Genomic DNA, 25992 nt, shown 5'->3' on the forward strand with positions numbered 1-25992 from the left:
TCTCCTGTGAATGGAGATAAGGATACCTACTCATGAGGTTGTTAACAGAATAAGAGATGATTTACTTAAAGCATCTGGCTGTCATGTGCAAGTGTTGACTATGTGGCCACTATTTCTATCCTTTGACCACTGTTTTACCCCTATTTTTCTAGTCTATTCCCTTTCAGTTTCATCCTTATTCAAGATCCTGGTTTCTTCTAGACTTCAACTGTTGTCACAACTGGAACCTCTAACATTTCTGAATTGACTGAAAATCATTAACACTTATGTGTTAATCTTTCCTAATTTATGTGCATTTAAAACCTTTTCTTGCACATGAAACAGCAAAGAGGGATTTTATGTTGTTCTTGCATATACTTGAGAAAGAGAAGGGTCTGATACGGTGATTACATGTAACCTCAGGGTCAAAACTAAAACCTGAAGCTCCAATTAAAATAAGAGACTTCAGTCTGTAAACCATATATATCTTGTATGTCTCATTATTTTACGCTAGGTTCCTTTATTATCATATTTCTCATACATGCCTATATAAGAAGAGTAGATAAATATCTGAGAGCTGGAATAAAACTGGTGTTTAGGTGGAATGAAGCAGTCATTAGCTTAGTAGAGTTGGAGATGTGATTTAGCATTTTAAACTCCCCTAGCATATGTCAGAGTACTGGTGCCCGTTCTAGTGTATGTTATTATTATTTTTTAAGATTGAATTTATTGGGGTGACATTCAGTAATAAGATTATATAGATCTCAAGTGTACGGTTCAATGCCACATCATCTGTATATTGCATTATGTGCCCACCATCCAAAAATCAAGTCTTCTGTCACCATGTGTTTGACCCCTTTTACTCTTTGGGCTCAAGAGATTTAAATAACTTGTCCAAGTTGTACATCGAGTAAATAGTAGAACCATGAATTGAACTCTTTTCTGTTTGATTATAAAGTCCATTGTCCATCTACAGTACTATACAGAGCAGTTTGTACTTGATTGTAGTCACTTGTAGTATTTGTTACTAGTGATATTGAAACCAGATTACAAAGCTAAGCATCTTACTCCCTGAATGTCTGAAGGCTTCAAACGGAAAATTTTAGCACTCTTTCACTTTACTTCTCTTTGTACCCAGATGGAGGTGACTTTGCATTTAGTTATCTTCTAAATTCTTTTTGTGTGTGTTTCTACAAAAAGTATGCAGGAATATTGAAACCATGATATACAGAAATACTGAAGCTTTTTAGGTTGAGATGAAAACTGGAATAGTAAAACAAATTATTGTTTTGAAAGGAAAAGACTTTCATTCTACTAAAAGTCAACACATATATTATCTTCCTCATGAAAAATAAAATTCTTCATAAGTTTTTAAAATCCTAAAATTAAAAGACAAATATCATTCACCTATTTTTCTCTGGAATGGTATGCTGACATTATATTTGGCGTGTATTTCCAGAATAAGATATGGGACTAGGAGGAAATTATTTCCTTTAAGGATATTTGCACACTCTTTGCATTTGTAATGCCTTAAGTACTCTTATATATCTAAATATTACAAAGTAAATTGTGTAGTTTTAAGAGTTATAAATGTTTTCTTTTGCTTCTCATGTTTTACCTTCACATTATTATAATACATTCCACATACCTTTATTGAATTTTCTTCTGTCGTCTCTCTTATTTTAGTGACTCAGGGAAGAAACAGGTGTAGGCACAAATTGAAAGGCTGAAGGAATCGTGGTATAAATTTTAGTTTTTAATCATAAATCATGGAATACTAAGCAATCCTATGTAGCAGCTTTTTTGAATTTAAAAATGTTTTGATTTATATTTATTATTATCTCTGAAACATCAAACAGCTATTGTGTTAACTATTTCAGACAACAGAGTTTCTTTTGACTTGCTGCTTACGGAAGTATTAATGGATAGAAATTGGGAGAGAAATTATTTCTAATCTTACTTTTTTTTCTTCACTCCGTAGCCTGTTGTGTTGCCTGTGTTTTCTTTAGCACCTGCCAAATAGGGGAACTGGAGAGTGTGGGAACTGAGTGATGCTCAGTAATCACATGGGCTGAAAGCTTCCTCGATTGTGAAGGAATTTTTAAAAGTTTATTTAAGAAAAAAGTTATTGATTACAGTATTTGATAGCTTTTTTGTATCATAATAATTAATCTTCTAAAGGCTCCTATCTTATAATTCAGGAGTAACTCAAGTATTGTAAGCACATGGCTTTATTTTATGTGGTGTTACAGGTTTAAAATCGAATCTCGGTGGCAAGACCTCAGAACTAAAGGAACCAGTTTTGTGATTGTGCCTGTTATAACAACTTGTGATTTTATTATTTAAAAAATGTGTATTTGGATCCATATGATTAAATAAATATTAGCTAATAGATAGTAAAAGTTTGGTGCTATTCTCTACTATGTATCTTTGAAAATCTACTATATTTAATATTAAGTTAAGCAACTTTAAAAAATTTTCTTCTGTGTCCTGCCCACATTTACTTTCTAAAATCACAAACACGGGATTTTAGATGGCATTTTTTAAAAATCATAAACATAATCATAATACGTGGAGGTAATCAGAAGTATGAAAAATGTACATAAAATGAAAACTAAAGTTCTCCTTCTCATGCCTCACCCCCAGTCTTCTCATAACTTCTTCACAGTTTGTTCTTAGTTCTCTTGAGTGATTGCTCTCTTCAGTAAACAATGTGCTTACACCTCTATTTCCTAATTCATGCCTTTTCCCTCTTGACTCAATTTGCTATTTTGAAAGATTAGGAAATTAACTTTTTATACATTTCTCAATTTTGTTACCATATTTCTTCTGTTATCTTACTAATTCTGAGTATTACACTTTGAGCCATATTTATTGCTTCATTAATTTTGAACAATAACGGTTGGCTGCCTGGAATAGAACTAGGCCATTTTCCTGTACTTCTGTCTTTCTCTGCCCTTTACCACTCAGCTTTGCTCAGCTACACTATTCTATAGTGTCAAAATGTATGATGTTTTAAGCTCTGTTCTTTACCTATAACTGTTTTTCATGTTTCAACTCAATCTGAAACTTAGAAACTAATGAATAGCATTTGTAGTACTTATATGAATGTTCATGTAATTTATTGTACCATTTATAGAATGATCAGTTTTTGACAGGCTGTTCTCTTGAGCCCTTGGAATAGCTATTATTATGAAATTCTTTTCATTGCTCCTTCCTCCTGACTTATTATTTCTGCTCTTTCTTAAATTCTTTCATGTCTTCTTTTTTGTTTTTCATTTTTATGGGAGATTGATTTTCTGAGTCGGTTGGTACATGTTAGAATATATTTTTCTTTAAGATTTTACTTATTTATTTTTAGAGATGGGGGAAATGAGGGAGAAAGAGGGAGAGAAACATCAATGTGTGTTTGCCTCTTGCACGCCTCCCGCTGGGCACCTGGCCTGGGAATCGAACCAGTGACCCTTTGGTTCTCAGGTCAGCACTCAATCCACTGAGCCACACCAATCAGGGCTATTAGAATGTCTTGTGAGTATGTATTTGCTGTGTTAATCCAGACACATTTAAGGTATGATTCTGCTAGGAAATTTTAGGGTTGTTTTACTTGTTATGAAATAACTTCCTTGATCCCAATGAACATATGTGTAAACTTTGGGAGACTGTAATATCCTGTTATAATAACTGTGACATGACTGAACTAATATTAGCAATTGCATTAGAGAATGTGTTTTAGTTAGAAAGAAACTGTTTGCTAACTCTATTTCCATAATTTCTATATTATTATTTAAATCTTTAAGTTTCACCTTCTAATACTGGAGTAGCGAATGCGAAAATCTAAAGGAAGTCTAAATAACATTTGAAAACAAATTCCTTGTACTCCCCGATAGAAAATTCGTTCCATTGCCTGGTTTATTAAAACTCAGAGAGCACTAACACCATTTAATGCACTGTGATTGGGTTCTAGGCTCTAATGTTCTTAACAGTGCCATAACAGCCTGAGTGAGTTAGAGGGACTCCCAGGACACCTAAATTGTTACTAGAGAATGCTTGGCCCACTAGGAATAATAGCGCTTAGTTATGAAATGACCAATTTCAGAGCTTTTTGAGAAGATTGAAATGCTGGGGTTGTGAAATTCCTCTCTTGGTTAAAATAACCACCTTCTATGATGTAGAGCTTCAGATATACAGCAAATAGATGTTTGGGCATCTTCAGATCTGCCAGTGGTGCCTACTGACTTTATGTCCAGGGAAGTAGTGTCATGAGAAGGTAATTTTGGCCTAGAAGCTACTTTAATTTGCAGAGCAGTAAATAAATGAAATATACTGTCTGTTGTCCTGTAATAACTTTTGCTTTTGCAGTGGTTTTACAGTTTAAAAAATGAAAAAATAAAAAACAAACCCAAAATCAGAAACAGTTATATTGGCGTAAATACATCCTGGGAAGTATAAATTGCATTAATAATAATAAGGATATTATTTCGGTGAGGTAGTGGGGAATTTTTCAAAGGCCAGCATTGCACCTGTTCTAAAATTATCAGAATTTATATGTATTTTATACACAGTCGGCCTTATCTGTGGGGGATATACTCCAAGGCCCCCAGTGGATGCCTAATACCGCAGATAGTATTGAACTGTATGTATACCATTTGTTTCCTGTACAAATATACCTATGATAAACTTTAATTTATACATTAGGCTCAGTAAAATTAACAAGAATAAGAAGAGAAGCATTATAACAATATACTGTAATAGAAGTTCTGTGAACATGGTCACTCTTTTCAGCGGATCCTTGCTGCAGTCTTCACCTAGGCTCAGTGCTTTCTGGATTAACACATTGCCATCAGTCGGAGCACGTTTTCTGTTCATGTTTTTCACCCACACATTTAATGCCTTTTCCACCTTAACCAAGTACTTATCAAACACTGTGGCTGTAACTTGCAGTTTGAAGTATGATAGCAAAAGTAGCACAACTTTTATTTTCCCTCACAATTTTACAGATAGAAGGTTCATTATTACTGAAGGCATGTCAACTGCAGCATACATTTTTTAATTTTATTAGGTCAATAATTTTTACCTTTTCACTCAAAGAAAGCACTTTACGGCTTCTCTTGGCATATCTGAATTGTCAGCATCACTGCGCATGTGCTTTGGAGCCGTTACTAAGTAAAATAAGCGTTACTTAAGTACAAGCACTGCGATACTGCAACAGTCAGTCTGACAACTGAGTCGGCTACTAAGTGACTAGCAGGCGGGGGACATATGCAGCATAGATATGCTGGACCAATGCATGATTCACGTCCTGGGTGGGATAGCATGAGATGGCATGCGACTCTTATCACACAACTCAGAATAGTGTTCAATTTAAAACTTATGGATTGTTTCTTTCTGGGATTTTCCATTTAACACCTTCGGACCATGGTTGATCATAGGTAACTAAAACCCCAGGAAGTGATTCCATGTATAAGAAGACCTACTGATTTTTGTTTTTCAAGGTAGGGATTACATGTGGAAACCATCTCTTTGGCTTACATTTTCGTGTGCTAAATTTAACAGCTTTTGTGTCCCTGCAATTTATTATTTTTTAAAAATAAGTAAAATAACAAGTATTTGATTCCCTTGCTACCTAAACCACAATTTAGTACTGCAATTTGAAGAAAAAAAAAAATAAGGAATAGCATAGTAATCTTAAGGAAGAATACTTATGTATGTGTTAACTTTTGAAACCAGAAAGAATGGCTTCGAGTGTGCCTTCCTGTGCCTGTGCTCTTTGGCATAGAAAGGAGCTGACATGTCATCATGGTCACTCTAAAAGCTCTAACGTTTCTGGAAGAATTACCGCCAGCCAAGGAACTCTGCTGAGAGCTTCTTTTGGGATCACTGTTTAATGTGTACACAAGCTCAAGCAGGATTTCATCACGCTACTCAGAATGGTGCATAATTTAAAACTTACAAATTGTTTATTTCCCTTTTTCTTTCAGATTGAGAAACTGATGAACTGGTGCAGGGCAGAGGGAGGATTGGTTAATAACTTGTGTAAAGTCATGCAGAGAGCCCTTGGAATCCAGTTGGGGTAGTGGGATATATTTGTGGCCTGGGACAGTGTTGCTTTCTGGGAGTGCTGGCCATTTGCTCTTAAATAATGTAGGCATCAGTGGGATAATTATGGTTATAGGTCCCAGTAAAAAGAAGACTCTTTTGATCTCCATTCGTTTGATTTCATTAATAGTTGTACCTTAGTAGGCTTGGGTGTGTGGGGATGGGGTGTGGGAGGAGGCGGTTGAGGAACGTGGACAAATTGAGTAAAATGTACTATAATTAAGAACAGAATTAAATGTCTGGGAATCTTTTGCCTCTGTTTTAAACCTTCACATCTTTTGATGTTTTTTAGGCTTCAGTCATATTTCTATGATGTGGTCAAGAATACGGGACACCTAAATTCTAAAGTCCTCTCTTGTATTTATTAGTTATCTGGCCTTGGAAAAGTCATATGACCTCGCAAAGCTTTAGTTTTTTCCTCTAAAGTTGATTCTCTAATCAGCGAATGTTCCTGAGAGTTTTTCCCATCTTTGAATTTTGGTTCTAGGATATATTTTTAATCCAGTATTTTTAGCTTGTCGTCTTCTGAAGCATAAAGACCTAAATTATTTTCAAAGTTAATGTGAAAGGAAAAGTTTAAAGGATCATGAAATAGACTTTTTGGGGACATTGGCACATTTTTTAAGTTCTTCGGCCTAGCTGTTAAGTGATATAACTGGAACTTCAGTGGAGCTCTCTCTGACCCAAAGCATGAGCCTTAGCCAGTTTGTTATATGTTTCATGTTAAAATTAGATTAGAAGGATATTTGAATTTCTATTATGCATAAGACATCTGAATGGTTTTCATGTTATTGGTCATGTCAAATTTCTCATGAAATGGTAATAATGAGCATGTGAGGATATTTTTGGAAAAAACTCTTATCTAAGAGGTTTTTCTGACATGATACAAATAGGCCTTAATGTAGAACTACCTTTTTTTCTTTTAAAGTGTGTTAATTTCCATTATTTTTCATGATGTTCATACATATTTTCAGTACAGGTGTTGACAAGAGTAGAATTTTGGGAAAGGAGAATGGAGAAGGAAAGGACAAATGAAGTGGCAGATGCTATTCATTAGTACGTGTACTTTTAAACACAGGTATGCTGGACAGGATGGGAAACATGAAAATCTTTTAGAGATCCTGAGTAAGCACAAACTATTCAAACAGATCTCTGAGTTGGAACCTCTACTTGTGATGGAGAAAATACAGTGTATTCTGGAAAGCAACTGTTGTTTCTTGTGAATGTTTATAAAATGTCATTAAAAACATATGTGCTTGCTTCCCACTACTTTGTGCAGAGGCCAGTGTGCCCTGATTAGTTTTGTGAGAGCAGCATCTGTAGTGTTGGAACAAGAACATTGTGCATTTGTGTCACTTCCTTTGGTAAAATCCATAGAATTGGTAAATAATATTTACTTATTTACGCTCTTTCAACAAAATTTCAAGCATGAAGCCATTTCCTAGTGTTTTTTTTTTTCTTTTAAATATTACAGGCAAAGAGATAGGACACTACATTTATGTTACTGGTTTTTCTCTAAATATAAAAATGAAAAGTAAGCTCATTGTATGTTTTCCTCACTTCATGTTATGGGTTGGTGGAAATTATTCGGATAAAAATGGCATTAAATTTTTTTTCAGATCTTTTTCATGGAGGCACAGTTGGTTCTCAATTTGGGGATGTAGGTGGGAAGTAGAGATGAGAATGTATATAGTTTCTTAAAACTCTACCTTGAGAACCATTCCATTCATCTTTTTTATTTTTTGCTGGTTGGATATTGTAAATTTGGATCTAGAATAATTGATAACAGTTCTGATATACATTCACTTAGGAGATGTAATCACCTAACCAGAGTTCAGTAATGTCTCCCCCCCAACACACACCTTCTTGTCTCATATTTAAAGCTAACATAGTGCGTCTATTCTATTCCCTTTAAGACCTTGAGAAAATAACTTACCCTGATGGAGCCCTAATTCCCTAATGTACATAAAGGAAGTAAATAATACCTAATTTACAGATTTTGAAGCTTCAATGACATACAATTACTGAACATCTAAAAACTTTTTTTTTTTGCCAGTCTGATGATGAAAAATGGTATTTTGTTTTAGTCTTGCATTTTTCTGCTTAATGCCAGGATGAAGTCTCTTTCATATATTCATTGGCTATCTGTATCTTCCCGTTGGTGAATTGCCTAGGCATACTGTTCCCATTTTTCTATTGAGTTTACATATTCTTTTGATATATGGGAATTACTGGAGTATTAATTACTTAGACTGCAAATATTTTCTCCTCATTTGCAGAAAAACTGCTGTCTTTTGCAACAGATATTTTTATTTTGCAACAGATATTTTGCAACAGATATTTTTATTTTTTTTAGGTCTTATTTATTTATGTTTACAGGGAGGGGAAGGGATGGAGAGAAACATGTATGTGCTAGAGAAACATTGATTGGCTGCCCCTTGCGTGCCCCCAACTAGGTCCCTGGCCCACAAACCCGACATGTGCCCTGACCGGGTACCCTGTAGAACAACACCCAACCCACTGAGCCATGTTGGTCAGGGCAAGGTGTTTTTGTTTTTGATGTATTCCACTGTATCAATCATTTTTATACATGACTCTAGCATTTTGATTTTTGTTTTAGTATTTATTATGCTATGTAATAGAGTTACTAAAACATTCTTCCCTCATAGCCAAAGATTATTCTAGTCTGTATAGTAGCATTTTGATTTCTCATTTTAGAATTTTTATCCCCTAATCAGAAAGATGTTTTTCCTTATTTCCTTTTTATTTTTTCATATTTTATTTAATAATTTGGTCTTTAATCCATGTGGAATTTATTTTATTTTCTTCTATATATACAGTTTTTCCATTACCACTTAACAGAAAAACCTGTTCCCTTCCCACTGTTCTGAACTGTCTCCTTTATCATATATCATATCCTTACTTATGTGAGCAGACTGTGCCTGGGTCTTGCTTGCTGTCAGTGCCCTGCTCCTGCGCCAGTGTGGAGCTATTTTAATTTCTATAACCTCATGATAAAACATGCATGACAAATTTCCCCTTTTGTTTTTCTTTTTTAAAGTTATTTTATTTTTTTATGTCTTTATTTTTCTGTACAAATTCTTTAATCCAGTTAAAGATTTCTGGTCTTTAAAATATTAAATGTTCATATCAGCAAATATGATCTTTATATATTTCTACATCTGTCCACACTTTCTTGTATATTTTTTAGTAAAGTGATCATTGATTTAGTAATGAAGGTCTTACTGCATTTTGTCTTAGATTTCTGTCTAGGTATTTAATATGAATTTTTCCATTACAAAAGCTTGCATGTTATAGTTGCTGAATATATTTTAAATTGATGAATAAATGTATGTACGTATGTATTATTGATAAGCAAAAAATGTTTTGAGCAATCTGAAAGTATTTTCAAAATAGGTGCATTTTCACTTACTTTAAATGGAGAAAACTTACGTACTTTAAATTTCAGCATTTTTAACAATCACAGTTGCATTTCACTAGAGTCAGCTGTATAATGCCAAAGAACGTACTCTTTGGTGTATGATTCCTTTCTCTTGCATAATGCTTTAGAGGTTCATGCATATTGTTGTGTGTAGTTTGTGTAGTTTTTTTCATTTTATTGCTGAATAGAGTCCCATTGTATAGACAAACCACAGCTTATTAATCCACTTGTTGATGGTAATTTGGATTTTCAGTTTGTGGCTAATGTGAATAGAAGTGTTGTGAACATTCAAATACAAGTCTCTGTGTGAACATATGTTTTCATTTCTCTTGGGGCAATACCTAGGAAATGGGTTACTGGGTCAGAGAGTAATTATATGTTTAACATCATAAGAAACTGTCAAACTATTTACCAAAGTGGCTGTACCATACATTGTATTACTTGCTGAAGATCCATAGTTTCCATCTGATGTCATTTTTCTTCAACTTGAATACTTCAGCATTTTTTGTGGTGCAGTTCTGCTGGGGATGAACTTTCCCCATTTTAATTGGTCTGAAATTGTTTTTTCTTGCCTCAGTTTTGGAAATGTAATTTTACCAGCAACAGAATTATGAGTTGTAGGGAAATTTGTAAAGACATTCCATTTTCTTTTGGCATACATTGTTTCTGATGACAAGTCAAATGCCAATGTATTGTTACCCAGGATATATTGTTTTTCTCAGACTGTTTTTAAAGATTTTCTGCCTATCTTTGGATTCCGGCAATTTTTTGCATGTATGTGTGATATGCTGAGGCATCCTTACCTTTATATTTATCCTACCCTAAGTAGGATAAAAGTGAACTTTGTAAATCTGTAAGTTCATATTTTTGCCACATAAATTGTTTGTCATTATTTTTTTATATTTTTTTCTTACTTCTCATCTTGCCTTCATTCTGAGACTCAAATAACAGATATTTTAGGCCACTTGTTATTAGGGTCTCACAGGTCACTGAACTCTGTGTCTTCTCAGTCTCCCATTCTTCAGACTAGATAAGTTCTGTTGTTCTTTTACCTCCTTGATTTTTTTCTGCCATATCCAAGTTCCAATTTAACCTGTCTGATTTTTTATTCCAGATACTCTCTTTTGGTTCTTTTTGTTCGTATTTTAGTTTCTATTCCTTGACTGAGATTTCCATGTGTTCATGCATTGTACTCTATCCTCCTGAAAATCCTTGAACATATCCATAACTTTCAAAATTCTTGTTAGCATGGGTCATCTCAAGATTGATTTCTGTTGCCTGCTTTTTTTCTTGATTAGGAGTCTCAGATAAATCATATCATTCTGCTTTTTATCTGACAGGTATTATTGTTCTGATGATATAATATAGAATAATATAGTTTTGCAGGGAGTCTGCAGGGTGCTTATCTTTGGGTATTTTTGCTTTTCTCTTTTTATAACTTACCTGTCTTCCTGTGGGTTACCTGGAGGGAGTTTGTTGAAACATGAATTCAGTGACTCATCTTTATCTGAGGGTTCTGTTTTCTGTAAAGCAAAATGCTTTGGAAAATTGAGTGTTGTTTTTAATTGCTGGTAATTTGGTTAATATACTTGAAATGAGTGAAAGTTTTATTTCAGAAATAAAAGTAGTTTTATTTCAGAAATAAAAGTAGTTTTATTTCAGAAATAAAAGTAGTTTTATTTCTATATTTCCTCTCTATTCCAAATGTTTAAAAATGTTTTTAATAATTTGATTAAATCAAAATAAAATTAAAAATCCCCCTCAAAATAAATAAACACATTAGAAATGAAAAACAACTTTATAAGAACTGAATTGTAATATTAGAAATTAAAGTAAATACATCTGTCATGCAATAAGAAACTAATTGCAAATTCATTTGAGGCTTGATCCTTACCATAAGAAAAAATATATAGAAAAAGATTGTAAATAAGTGTACATGTGTATGTGTTTGTGTGTATGTCCAGATTCCTTTAATATGTTATTTTTTAGTGCTTGTTTACATTGTTTATATCTTTGTTTAGCTACTTTGATTTTTCAGTATACGCATATAAAATAAAATAACTCAGTATTAAGGAAGACATCTTAATAGTTTACTAAGTCATTAATACATTTGTTGGCTTATTTTTGAGAGATAAACTTTGCCTCTGAGCCTAACTTTGGCTGCATACCATGGATTGGATGGCTAATAATTAATGTTTGTTAAGAATCATCCTTTATTTAATTCTCACAATAACCTTCATTTTCTTCATTTTGTATTTTAAGATTCAGACAAAGTAATTTATTTTTCCAAGATGACTCAATAGTATATGAATGCCAGAATTGGAATTTGGACTTAGTGCTAATTCCAAACAGGATGTTTTTTCTAGTTTACCTTATTTCTCTATAAACTTTCTGAGTGTTTTTATTGTCATCATTTCCAGAATATTCTTAAGAGTTTTTATTTTCTTTTGGATGAAAAACTTACTTATTAAACAAGAGTATGTTTTTCTTTTTTTGTTTTAAAACTTTTATAACAAAAATAAAACTTAATAAGCAGGAACTCTATACGGTTCTTTTTTGGTGGATAAGAGAGTTATTTGGAAAGTGGTGGGGGAAAGGCAGAGACAAATGTAGTTGAAAAAAATTAATTAATTTTAAAAAAATTAAAAAAATAAAATATTCATTGTTGATCTTTAGATTTACTGTATTATGCTAAACGAATATATTGTCATAATTTTCCTGTGCTTCTGATTTCCTAGTGTTTTCTTTGTTTTTGGTACATAATCAATTTTAAAGTTCACTGGGGCTTTAATATGTCTCTAGTTTTAAAATATCTCATGCTTTAGATATTTCTCTCATATTGTTCATAGGCTATATGTGTAAAGTGAACCGTATCAACTCGATTTTCACCTCATTTACATAATTACTATTTGCTTGCCTCGTTTAAAGAGAACATTGTCTTAAAGTACGTTTAATTCTGAAATCTGGGTAAAATTTGAAGTTTTAGCAAACACATAACTAGAAACTGCCCCTCTTGTAAGAGTGTATTTTTGATATAAAAAAAATAGAAAGAGAATTTTAATTCAGAAGCCATTTTTTTTCTTTTTCTTAGTAGGTCACAATTTGTAACATTCTGTTGGGTTTTAGAAATAAGTGAATTGGTTTATACTGAAAAGAAACTTTATTATGTACAAGATATGCAATATCCCTGGTGAAGGAAGAAGTCATGAAGACTGCTTTTAAAGAAGAGAAAGTGTTATGATCCCCTCATGTGTACAGAGATAGACTTATACGGTTTGACTTACGACAGTTTAGATCAATTTTTTTAATTTCATAAATTTCTAAATCAAAAGTAGTCAGTAAAAATTAAAATGGAGAGCTCTGGACTTTGTAAAACTAAACTTTCAAATTAGTTATTTCATCATTATTTTGTTTTGCTTTTTTTAGCTAACATTTCATAAATGTATAAAACTTCCAATGGGTTTATTTAGATCTGTGATTATTTTTATAAATCATATCTTTAATTTTAATATAAATATTCTCTTAAGGAAACTGCAGAGAATTTTAGTTAATTAAATTTTCAAATTTGAAAAGCCCCGTAATAAAATACCTCATGGCTACACATTATTTGTCAAATGTTGTTATACTTTTTATGAAGCTTTAAAAAAAAAAAAAAATGGGTGATACATATTTAGGTGAGACTTTTTACTTAATTTTATAAACAAGTCCTTTTTAGCTCTTTGATATTTTGTTCTATGTAAACCTGATCTTTATTGCTTTTTTGTTTTAATTTTTTTTCCTATTGGTCAATCCTCTCAGTTGTGCTTTTTATAGATAATCCAAAATCGACCATTTGTCACCGCCTCCATACAACTCCATGGATACCCTCAGTAGACTCTTACTGGATTTCCTGCTTCCACTTGTTCCTCTACACAGTCTTTCCCCTGCACAGCAGACAGATTGTCCTAAAAACATGTGTTCCTCTGCCCAGAACCCTCTACTGGTTTCTAATTTCAAAGTAAAAAACAAAGTCCTTGGAGTTCTATGTGACTGGCCTGTGGCTGCTCCTCTAATCTCACCGCCTCACATGCTCTTTCTTCACTCGGCTCTAAACACAGGGCTTTCTTACTGTCTTTCTCAAACATTTTAGCACACTCATACCTCAGAATACTGGCACCTACCATCTCCCTCCCAAGACGACTCTTTCAGATATTTGAATGAGTTGCTCCCACACTTTATTCAGGAATTTACTAAGATACATTTTATCAGAGGCTGTCCCTGACCTCTCATATTTAAAATCTTCCCACCCTACTTGCAAAGCAAACTATATGCCTAAGTGTAGATTTTTATGTCTTTTTCTCATCTTTAACTATTTTTTTACCCAGGCCTAATTTGATAGCAGTTATTTTTAGCAACCTGTTTATTAAATTCTTTCAAAACATTCAAGTTAATTTATAAAATCAAAATCTCTTTGGTACTGATAAAATGACTGCCTTATCTAATATTTTAGTAAGTTGACATAAATGTTTTGGGAATAAACACAACCGATGCTTGCTAAAGCTGAAAGTACCTGGAGGAAGCAAAGTGCGTGTTTTATTTTCGAGTTGTCTACTACACTCAGCATACACACTGCTGTGGACATCAGTCAGAATCTTTTAAAGAACTTTTTGTTAATTATCCAGGGAGTTGATCAAGTGGAGCATAATTAAAAGTGTTTCCTTTGTGCCCTGGCGGGTGTGGCTCCGTTGGTTGAGCGCCCTCCTGTAAGCCGAAAGGTCTCAGGTTCAATTTCCTGGCACATGCCTTAGTTGTGGATTCGGTCCCTGGTTGTGGAGTGTGTGAGAGGCAATCCATCCATGTTTCTCACATCAATCAGTGTTTCTCTCCTTCCCTTTTCCTCTCTATAAATAAATAAAATTTAAAAAATAAAAAGTTTCATTTGTAATTAAAAACAGGCCCATTGACACATTATAAAATTTTAAATTTTTTTAAAAGATTTATTTATTTTTAGAGAGGGCGGAGGGGTGGGAGAAAGAGAGGGAGAGAAATATGGATGTACAAGGGATCAGCTGTCCCACGCCCACAACTGGGGACCTGGCCTGCAACCCAGGTATGTGTCCTGACTGGGAATCAAACTAGCAATCTTTCAGTTCACAAGCCAGCACTCAATCCACTGAGCCACACCAGCCAGGGCTAAAATTTTACATTTGAGAGCCTTTAGACAGTATGCTGTCTTCTGTTTGCTGTGGTCTCTGCCATTCCTGAGGTGTCTGCCTTGCCACATTCATTTCATTTATGTGAAACATCTGGCCTCTAGAAGGCATATGTAACTCTTGCTAAACCTCTCCATAACAGGCAAAAGGCAAGCATAAAAAGCAAAAGGATGATTTCTGTTTGTTTAACCCATGCCTGCAAAATGCCTACCTTTTCCTGATAATGCCTAGTGAGAAAGGGATTCCCACGAGGCTTGGGTGAGCAAGTCAAAAACCATGTGCTCTTTAAATTATCCCTGTTCATTTGTCTTCTCCTGATTTTAGTTATAACTTTCTAATTTTTCAGTCTTTCCAAGTCTGGTTGTCTTTTGCTATAATATATTGTGCATAAAGGACTATGCTAAATTCAGCGTTAAGCCACAGTCTAGTGGAGAGTAGAGACTTCTAGTTTTGTCTGGTTATTTCTCATACTTTTTAAATTGATATTTATTGAAACAGATATATTCTTTGGGAATCTTTTATGGGGAGGCGTTCTGTTATTAATACTCTAATATCCAATTATTTTAAAATGAATGTCCTCAAAATGTAGTGGTTAAGCTGCTTACATGCTAAGAGAACTTAAAAACAAATCCTGTAAATCATCACAGATTCTGAAATTAAAAACCCTATGAACCATCCAAATATCACCCTGTTTAAAATTGCTCTGTCTGCATTCTTTCTTACTCAGCTATTTTCCTTCATTGGACTTTTTGCTGCTAACATACACATACTATGTATTTGTTTCTTTATTTGTTGCCTATCTCTGCTCACTGTGTGAGCCATAAGAGCAGGGACTCGTTTCCGTTTACTCTTCTCTTTCACTGCTTAAAACAGTGTCTGACACAATGAATGAGAAACCTACTAAATATTTAGTATGTATGTTCATAAAACCTTTCTCATCCAACTTTAGTACGTTTTCTCCTGGGTGCTGCCCTCTCCTTTCTATCTTTAGTTCCTTTAGCTTAGTATTTCTAGAACCCTGATCCTGATGTTGTAACTTTCCCTACTGTAAGTTCTCCGTTGCCCACAGAATGACATCAGCTTTAAGCACATCACAGCCTTCTTACTTCATTGCATTTTGTTGCCTGTTTCCTTTAATTAGACCACTGAGCTCCTTGTAAAAGAACTTTGTTGTTCTCATCCACTGTACCTAACAGTGTCTAAAAGTGCTCAAGAAATGTTTGTAGAATAAAGTAGTGATATTTACATTGCAGACTGAAGTCCAGAAGAGAGAGGTGGTGTGTTGATGATTATGCTGCTAGTTAGCAGAGTCATACTAGACCCCATGTTTTTTGACTCTCTCAGTTCAGTGCTCCACCATGAGTAGGAATGAATTTTGATTTTTAATAAAAAGTCTTCTTGTTTCTTCACTTACAGATATTGATGATGTTAAGAAGTATAAACCAGGTTATTTGGAAGCTACACTTAATTGGCTTAGATTTTATAAGGTGCCAGAAGGAAAACCAGAAAACCAGTTTGCTTTTAATGGAGAGTTCAAAAACAAGGTGAAGATGATAATCTTTATTTTAAAATGTACCTCATAATACCTGTAAAATACTTTTTCACTTTGGGGGTTTCTTATATGAATATTTGTATGTAGCATGAAACCAGCCATTTTTCTGACTTTTATACTTAAGGACATTATTTTATCATTTTTATTAAAAAATTTTTTCAGGCTGATGAATATCTATATCCATCTATTTATCTATCAATATCTCTTTCATTCCAGAAAATGAAGGATTTTCATGATGAGTCTAATTCATCAAATTCTCTAGGAAGAAGAACCTTCTGTTTACTATTCTGGAGAAGAGACAGTTACTTATTCTTAGTGTAAATCGATAGGAGCTTATCTCCACTGTGCTCATCTGCCATGACTGAATTATGCTGCTAATTTATGAAAGCACTTGAATTATCTTGTTGTCATAGGATTTTTCTATTAGAATACCATAAAGTGCCCATAATATGACACAAATGGAGAAAATAGGCCAAAGAGTTAAAGTGTGAAATATCGGATATTTTTTAAAAGTTCTTACCACTATATGAATTACACATTGTAAACCAGCATTTAGGTGGGTGCTAATAAGTAAATGATGGTTTATACGTAAGCCATGTTAATGAAAACTAAAATTTACAATAAGTATTTTGCTGTATAAGAATTTATTGCTGGACCCAGTAGTTCTTTAAAGGCATATTAAAAGAATCTTTAAGATTTTGAGGACTTTGTGTAGAATTATTAAGAATAAATATGAAACTGTGTTTAATAAAATGTATTTACAAAAACAGGTGGCAGACTGGATCTGGCCCACAGGCCCTTGTTTGCCAACCCCTGATTCCAAGTATCCCCATTGCATTCCATTTTATAGATGAAGAAATTAAGATTTAGTGAGATCAAGGGACTTGCCTCAAGTCAAACAGCTGGTGACTAAGGATGCCAGAATTTCTGCTCAGGTTTGCCTGACACCATAGTTCATGTTCTTGTAGTGAGTATAATGTTACTATATACCATGTTAGTACAATGATGCAATTGCCATGTCTTATATTTTTGTTTGTTTGTTTGGAACTAGGCTTTTGCTCTTGAAGTTATAAAATCTGCTCATGAATGTTGGAAAGCATTGGTTATGAAGAAGTGTGATGGAGGGGCAATAAATTGGTAAGAATTTGTTTTTTCTACATAATGGTATTTTATTACTGTCACTAAACAGCCATATAATACTGCTCAGGTCTGATTTTTTAAAAGAGAACTACAATTTTTTCTTTCCACTTAAAAATGCAAATCGAGCACCTATTTGGAAGACATTACTAAGTGCTGGGCACCATGAAACTAGTAATTGACACGGTGTCATTTCTCAAGGGATTTATACTTCGGTGGGGGCATTTAAATAGTGTTATTATAATGTATTGTGGAATGTGCAAAGATGGAGTAAAAAAACATTAACAATGTTTCAACACGCAAACATATGTTTATGTCATTTATAACTACCACATCATTTCTTGTTAAGAACAGTAAGATCCTTCTTATCCATTAAGATCTGGATCACCAGCTGATTGATTCAGCAATATTACCCCTTTGTCTGCGGCTTTGCTTTCCATGGTCTCAGTTACCTGCGGTCATCTGCACTCTGACGTATTAATGGAAAGTGCTAGAAAAAAATTGTAAGAATTAAATCGACACTGCTTTTAGTAACGTGGTCAAATCTTACATTGTTTTGCTCCATCCGACCCATGACATGAGTCATCCTTTTGTCCAGTGTATCCATCCATTAGTCCCTTAGTAGCTGCTCTGTTGTCAGATTGGTTATCAGAAAGAGAGAGACCATATTCACATAACTTTATTATTAGTTTAGAGTATATGTTAGAATATAATGCTGTAATTGTTCTATCTTATTATTAGTTATTGTTAATTTATCTTTTTTAAAAATTAATTCTTGCCTGAGGATACATTTATTGATTTTAGAGAGAGAAGAAGGGAGGGAGAGACGGGGGGGGAGGGGGAGAGAGACCCACTGACGTGAGAGAGTCATACCAGTTGGTTGCCTCCTGTAGAGACTCGGACCAGCGACTGAACTGCAGCCTAAGTATGTGTTCCAACCAAGAATCAAACCTGCGACCTTTTGTTGCATGGTCGACACTCCAGCCAACAGAGCCACACCAGCCAGAGCATTAATTTCTTATTATGCTTAATTTATAAATTAAACTTTATCGTAGGTATGTATGTATAGGAAAAAATGTAGTGTATACAGAGCTGGATACTATCCGTGGTTTCATGCATCCACTGGGGGTCTTGGAACATATGCCCTGCAGATAAGGGGGGACCGCTGTAGTTGGTTTAGGAATTTGTGTCCTCTAGAAGTTTCTTGAGAGCAAATGAATAAAGCTGCCTTAATCATCTTTGTTTCTTACCTGGCATATAATACCTACTTAATAAATACCCATTAGGGTAAACTGTTGAATCATATTTTAAAGCCAACAAATATTATTGTGTTTTTAATCCAGTAATGGCTCTTCTGTTTCCAGGAGTACTGCATTTATTAAACTCTTCAATTGGTATTCTGAGTAATTATCTTTTTCACAAGTTTTGTTATTTTTATTCTGTTTTCCCACTGTCTAATGTTTACTCTGAAAGCTACATAGTCTTTTAATGGACAGAATGTCATCATTTCTATTCTTACCTAAAATTACTTTAACTTCTATTATAAGAGAAATACAGTTTTTTGCCATTTAGGATCCCTCTTCATTGCGTCTCACTCTCTCTTCAGTCACAGTTTATTTATCTGTCTTATTTTTAAGAAATGTAGAGTATGCTGTTCATTTTACCAGGTTATTTTACTTCACTGAAAATTCTTTAATGTGATGCACACTTTTCAGGTTTTGATTGATTCTCAAAAGGATGCCCTTCTGGTTGTAACACTGCTTTAATTCAGTGTATTATAAATTGTTTTGTTTTGCAACTACTCTCCTGTTTAATATGTTCTAATACAGTACTGTCAGAGTTATCTTTGAAAAATACAAATGTGATTGTCATTTTTATTTTTAAAAACGTCATGTGGTTCCCCTCTATTACAGGTTATACCCAGCTCTTCAATGCATTAAACAATGTGTCTAAACCTCTTTGTGCAGCCTCACGTTCCATCCCCTCGTACTTCATTGTCGTTCCTCTGTGAGTGCCTGCTCATTCTTCAAGAAGCAGCTTAGACGTCACCTTGCAAAGAATTTTTAGTTTTTTTCTGGACAGAATTAACTGAACTCTCACCTGGGCTCTTGTATCACAGCTGTCTGTACACACCGCTGTGGAGAACTTAGGGTGGTTTATTACTATTTTTGTATGCTCTAAATTGACTGTACCTTAACACTTAGTGACAGGACTTGACACACAGTAGGCAGTTTATGCTTACTGAATAAATATATGTATCTCCAAATTATTTAGGTCTTAAAATCTGGAAGAAGGTGGATTTAATCCTATATAGATAGCTCCAGTCCTTTTACCTTTTGTAGATTTACTTCAGTGTCGCTTTTCTTCTACAAACTCTGGGAGTTAGAGTCTAAAATTACTATCATCCTTATCTTTCTCTCTCTCTGCCTCTCTCCTATTTTCTTGACTACTTTGCCATAGAATGAAAAGCCTGGGCAAATCTATATCCTGGAGACTGTCTGGAATTCTCATGAGTCTGAGTCTTTGTCTGATTTGAAATTGTCTTGAAAGAAATAATTTCTCTGTACTAAAGTTCTTTGTTGCTGGCCATAAATTTCATCTTTTATGTGCCTTTTTATTATTTGCAGGTAATTTCCTATTTTTATTTAATCAATTATTTTTGCACTATTATGTATCTCTTAATATGCTTTATTATTTTTAAATGCAATCAGGGTTTGTTGTGCACAGCATTTTTGGTATTCCTTGTCTGTTGCTTTAATATCATGTCTGCTTATTTTGGTGAGCAAGATTGTGTATGAACTATGTAATGTTTATAAATTTACAACAAAATATTTGGTATCTTATTATAAAAATGAAAGCAACACCTTCTCTTTAGTCATATTTAATCTCCTTTGAAGTAGTCACCATCGGCTTAGTCATCTTCCCTTTAAATGATTTTTCTGCTTCTCTTGTAGGCCATGGTCAAGTGTGAGAGCTAAAATGAACCCTAAACATTGGAAGCTCCATGGGGGCTCTGTGGTTCAATATTGTATCCCCAGCCCTTGTAGTTTTAATGTTAAAAACATTGTATATAGTATATTTACTGTACACTGTGCTTTCTTTTTTTGCCTTGTTTTTTTTTTTTTAAATGTCATTTCGACTTTCTTTAGGGAAACATCTCACTTACAAAGCTTTATTTCTTTCAATTTTTAGTTAACATAGGATATAGAGAAGACAATAAAAAATAGTTCAGTCCTAAAGATGATAATGGCAACTTTCATCAGTTTTATTCATGTCAAGAATGGAAAGGAATTCCATGTTTTGAGTCTGGGGAGAAAGTAAACTGACCAGTTACTATAATTGTTAAATACCCAATGTCCAATTATAGGCAGATGTAGTTAAAAAGAAAATAAATAGATCTTTTTATCATATATGTCACAACATATTTCACAAACCGTTGCAAAAATAAATTTGATAATGTATATCCCATAGACACACTTGAGAGCGTGTGTGTGTGTGTGTGTGTGTGTGTGTGTGTGTGTGTTTCATTTACTATTTATGTCCTTTAGGAATCTGCTAATCACTTTTCCTTCTATTTTAAAAATTAATTGTGCTTTAACCTCTTCTTCGCACCTCCTCCTGTATCTATTTTAATCTGCTGATTTCTTTGATGGAATATGTTTGGAGGAACGATGCCTTTGCTTTCACCTAGGAAGTAGGAAGCAGGTAGTGGGTGGCATGCTTGTGCAGGTAACGTGCTGTTCCCAGTTGGGTGGAGAGGCTTTCGACTTCAGGGAGCCTTTATTGATCGTGGAAGGAGCAGCCATCTTACGCCCTACTGAACTTCCTTGTCAGAAAACTGAGTTTTCATATTCATATTTTTTTTCACCACTCTTAGCTTAATTTTCCATACCTGTCTGACAGACAGATTCCACAGTGTCTTTTAGGAGCCAGTTACCATGTTTGTCACCTCATTTAGAGGAAAATTTTTCCTTACAGTTGTCATTCTACAGGTCAAATTTATTTTTTCCTTTTCTTCAGTACAGGTAAAGTGTAATTTTAGCTTAGACTTTTATACACACCAGGATATTACCTAGATTTGCATACTATTACTATTTTTTTTTAATTCTGGAGAGTGCAGTGCTATGGCGCACTTGTAACCTTGCCTGAAAGAAAATACAAAAATCTCCGTTTTCCTAATTTATATTCATTCATTCAGGTCCTCTTCACTAGCTAGAATCATACTGTCAGTGTGGAGTATTTGGAGTTGGCTTTGTTTTTGGTAATCGCTCCCTTTTTATCCTGTGTAATAATAACATTGTCTCTTCATTTGCAGCACAAACATGCAGGTGCGTGATAGCCCTTTCCATTGCACTCAGGAGGAAGCAAGAGCATTCGTCGAATCGGTAAGGGGAGAATGTCCTTTAATCTTATAAATGTTATGAGGAAATCTAGCAGAATTTCTGAAAAATCTAGCATGGATCAGGTCTTTTGAGAAGCATAAAGTTAAAAAATAACATTAGAATCTATTTTTTTAATCCAGGGAATTTAAATCAAAAACCTTTTAGTTGAATAATTAAATTTCATTTTCTAAAGTACATAACCACTTAATTAATTTCACATGATGCTGTTTTTCCTAACATCGCCGATGTCTTGTTTATGCATTTGTCCTCTGTGCCGTGGTGTTCTTGTGAGTTCCCACCATTCAGTGGCTGCCATGCAGCCGGCTGCTGGCACAGGTGTGTTTTGGCTGAAGAGAAGTGAAGCAAGACTCACTTTTCTTCCATTTAGCTTGGCTATTTCCAAGCAGTCCACATCCTAGCTAGGAAGATATTCTTGGATTTTTACATGTCCTACTGATTTTGCTGCCTGGAAACAAATGAATTTATTAGTAAATTAGTACTTTATTTGATACCACTAAATAAAATTCATATTCATATATTCATAATAGTGCTATATAAAGTGTTTTCAGGAAAGAGCTTAGATAAGAAATACCATTTGTAAATTAAGCTCTTAAGAAATATAAACTAATTATGAGGTAGGAAACTAATGAATTCAGATGTTTATTTTAGGAACAACAATCATGTTTCCTCACTATAACTGCTTTGAATTTTTTTTCCCACTAATTCATCAACTATTTAATTAATGCCTGCTATGGACATATTCTAGGTACTGGGGATGTAGTATGAAATAAAAGATATAAAATCCTCTGCCCTTGTACAGCTAGTTGGGGAGATCGATAATAATTAAATGTGCAAGTAAATGCATAGTGTCTCGAAGGTGATAAATGCTACGATGAAAATTGAGCAGGGAAGAGGGAATAAAGCGCCAGGAGGGGGAAGGGAGTTGTAGTTATAAAAAAAAAAAAAAAAGCGTAGTCAGGGACAGCCGCACTGAGGAGAGGACTGCCATGAGTCAAGATTCTTAGAAGGTGAGGGAATGAGCCAAGTGTCTATCGGAAGGAAGAGCATTCCAGGCCGCAGTCCCAAAGGCCATGAGGCAAGAGGATGCCTGAGATGTCCTAGAAATACTCGAGGAACCACAGTGACTGGTAACGTAGAGGGAGTCTAGGGGACAAAGGAGATGAGATCAGAAGTGTTTGGCTCTGGGGGTTGGAAATGGAAGCAAAGTACAGTATTATGAGAGATTCTGTCATGTTGTCTGTAAAGACTCTCTTAAGGATTATGTTTCTCATTTTGAATAAGATTGGGAACCATTGGAGGGTTTTGAGCAAAGTGAGTGATATGATCTGACTTAGACTTTAACAAGACACTCTGGCTGTATTGCTGAGAAGGGACTATAGAGAGGTAAGGGAAGATGCAGAGAAGCCATTTTAGTAATGCGAGCCACCATATCATTTATTTTTCCCAAGTTTTCAATTTTGTATCTACGCAGATTACATTCTGAATTTTGTTCTCATCAATATGTAGTATTGGTTCTTTAAGGAAATAAAGAAAAACAAAAAATGTTTATCTTTGCCCAAGTAATCTCATCAGTTCAGATTAAGAGTATTTCATTTTAGTTTTGAAATTACAAATAATAGACATAATAGACATATTCTAAAATTAGCTTCAAGATTAAAGTTTCTGTCTTACATTGTGTTTTTTTAATTGTTTCATATTATTACTGAGGAAACAGCCCGCTTTGGGAAAAAAAAATTGGAGCACATGGATATGATCTAGATAGATTTGGGGAAGAAGATTAGAATTCAGAAATATTAACATCCAGCTTTAATTACATGATAGAGTAACTTTGTTGTGCTTTCCATAATAATGAGGAAAGTGCTTTACTGATTTTTCACTGGGAATACTACAGTAGAAAAACAATGCAGAAAAAGCAGTCCTTCACCAGTTTAGATGGAACTCACCATACAATGGGATTTCACAATTAAACATTTTTAAGTCAGGCAATTGCCCTGTTAGTAGCCTCCTGATTCAGGAGGCCAGATTAGGTAACGTTTTCTACTAAAGATTGTATCAGCTTATAATAATGAAATTCTTTATAATCAAAGCATTTTGACTTGGCCTTTTATCTCTTTAAGCCACATTGAGATATTTGAATCAGAATTATCTAAGTGTATGTTCCCAGATCTGTCTGTTTTGCTGTACACTGAGCAACACACTGGTGTCCGAGCACTGCCGGGTTGTTTTTTGCTGACTCAGAATAAACTTAAGACGTTGAAGCCATCCATCAGACTTGATCATATTCAGACCACATCAGCCCTGGGCTTGTATGGAAACAAATTATAACCCCAGGTTTTATTCATAGGCTCAGAATGAGTTAATTTATTCTAACAAGTTAATCAACAAGTAGTATCACCTTGAGACAGATGTATACATGTTAAATGAGTCTAAAGTATGGTTAAAACAAGACCAGACAGTAATAGAACTTTTCACTGCCTAGACATATAGTGACAGAATACTCATGATAAATTGATTAGGTGAGAGTTTTGCAGATAAAGTAACTGCTTTGGTGAACAGATACTTTAAAGATACGTAAAGGAAAGAAATGAATGAAAATTTTGAGCGAGTAACAGAATTGTTGCAGGAGGTATATATTGCTGAACACATCTTGATCAAAACAAAATTAAGTGCAGCACTCTGAGACCAAAAAATTTTAAGTAGTCACCCAACAGTATGTACAGGTCGATTAGGAAGAATATTTTCATTATAATGAAGAAAAAAAGTAAATGCCAAGAGCCTGATGAGTATTATTTGGAGACATTTTAGAAACAAAATAGGAAATATCTACAGAAATAATTTGTTGTGCTTAGGGTAGAGAGCATAAGAAGGATAGTATATCTGAAAAAGATAAGGAGAATTGAAATGATCAAAATGGTTTTCTTTTTCTGATTTTATTAACCAATGTCACCTCAGTAATTTCAATTAAAAATAAACATTTTGAAACCGTTCTTAGAAAAAAGTTACATACACATATATATATAAAATGTAAGAAAAAGGATACTTTTCATTATAAAATTAAGTAATATGTAGATGAAAAATTCAAGGTTTTAGCACATTTTAGATTGTTAAGTTCTTTAATGCTAATTACGATAATGTCCATAATGGGACTTTTTAGATTTGGTGCATTCCATAAACCATTTTCATGAGCTTGTGACTTGATACTAAGCTCATTTTAAAAATGTTAACATCCAAATCTCTTTTTTGTGTGTGATTTTATTTTTAACATTTTTTTAATTTATCGTTCAGTTACGGCTGTCGCACCGGTTTCCCCCACTGCCCGCCCTGCCCCGTCACCCACACTCCCGCAGGCAAGCACGCCCACTGTCCGTGCCCGTGAGCCCTTCCTGTTCCGTTGCTTGCCCCTTCCCCTTTTTCCCCTGTTGTCTCCCTCTCCCCTTCCCTCTGGTAACTGTCAACTTGTTTTTTATTCCAAGTCTTTGGTTCTCTTTTGCTCATTCATTTTGTTGATTAGGTTCTATTTATAGGTGTGATCATAGGGTATTTGTCTTTCACCGCCTGGCTTATTTCACTGAGCATAATGCTCTCCAGTTCCATCCATGCTGTCGTGAGGGGTGGAGTTCCTTCTTCTTTTCTGCTGTGTAGTATTCCATTGTGTAAATGAACCATAGTTTTTTGATTTACGCATTTACTGATATGCACCTAGGCTATTTCTGACACTTGGCTATTATTGTAAATTGTACGGCTATGAACATTGGGGTGCATAGGTTTTTTTGAATTGGTGTTTCGGGATTCTCAGTGTATAAGCCCAGCAGTGGGATTGCTGGATCGAAAGGCAGCTCTATCATTAGTTTTTTGAGGAAATCCCACACTGTTTCCTACATGGCTGCACCAGTCTGCATTCCCACCAACAGTGGACTAGGGTTCCCTTTTCTCCACAGCCTCTCTAGCACTTGTTGTTTGTTGATTTGTTTATGATGGCCATTCTGACTGGTTTGAAGTGGTAGCTGATTGTGGTTTTAATTTGCATCTCTCTAATGGCTAGTGATGTCGAGCATTTTTTTCATGTGTCTATGGGCCTTCATTATGTCCTCTGTGGAGAAGCGTCTGTTCCGGTCCTTTGCCCATTTTTTAATTGTTTTGCTTGTCTTCCTGATGTGGAGTCCTGTGAGATCTTTATATATTTTGGAGATC

At 34.4% G+C, this 25992-nt stretch overlaps 1 protein-coding gene across 3 annotated transcripts in view; it reads left to right on the plus strand.

The window, feature by feature from the left end:
- The window catches only part of PPA2 (inorganic pyrophosphatase 2), an 88967-nt gene that overhangs the window by 40168 nt on the left and 22807 nt on the right, over nucleotides 1-25992 (plus strand). For all 3 annotated transcript variants that reach the window (XM_054591663.1, XM_054591665.1, XM_054591664.1), the window contains 3 exons: nucleotides 16126-16253; nucleotides 17313-17398; nucleotides 21714-21783. In XM_054591663.1, the coding sequence (XP_054447638.1) occupies nucleotides 16126-16253; nucleotides 17313-17398; nucleotides 21714-21783 (284 nt within the window). The remainder of the gene's footprint in view (nucleotides 1-16125; nucleotides 16254-17312; nucleotides 17399-21713; nucleotides 21784-25992) is intronic.

The sequence above is a fragment of the Pteronotus mesoamericanus genome, unplaced genomic scaffold (genome assembly GCF_021234165.1).
Source record: "Pteronotus mesoamericanus isolate MK-2021 breed Mesoamerican mustached bat unplaced genomic scaffold, CSHL_Meso_final scaffold_232, whole genome shotgun sequence".
NCBI lineage: Eukaryota > Metazoa > Chordata > Mammalia > Chiroptera > Mormoopidae > Pteronotus > Pteronotus mesoamericanus.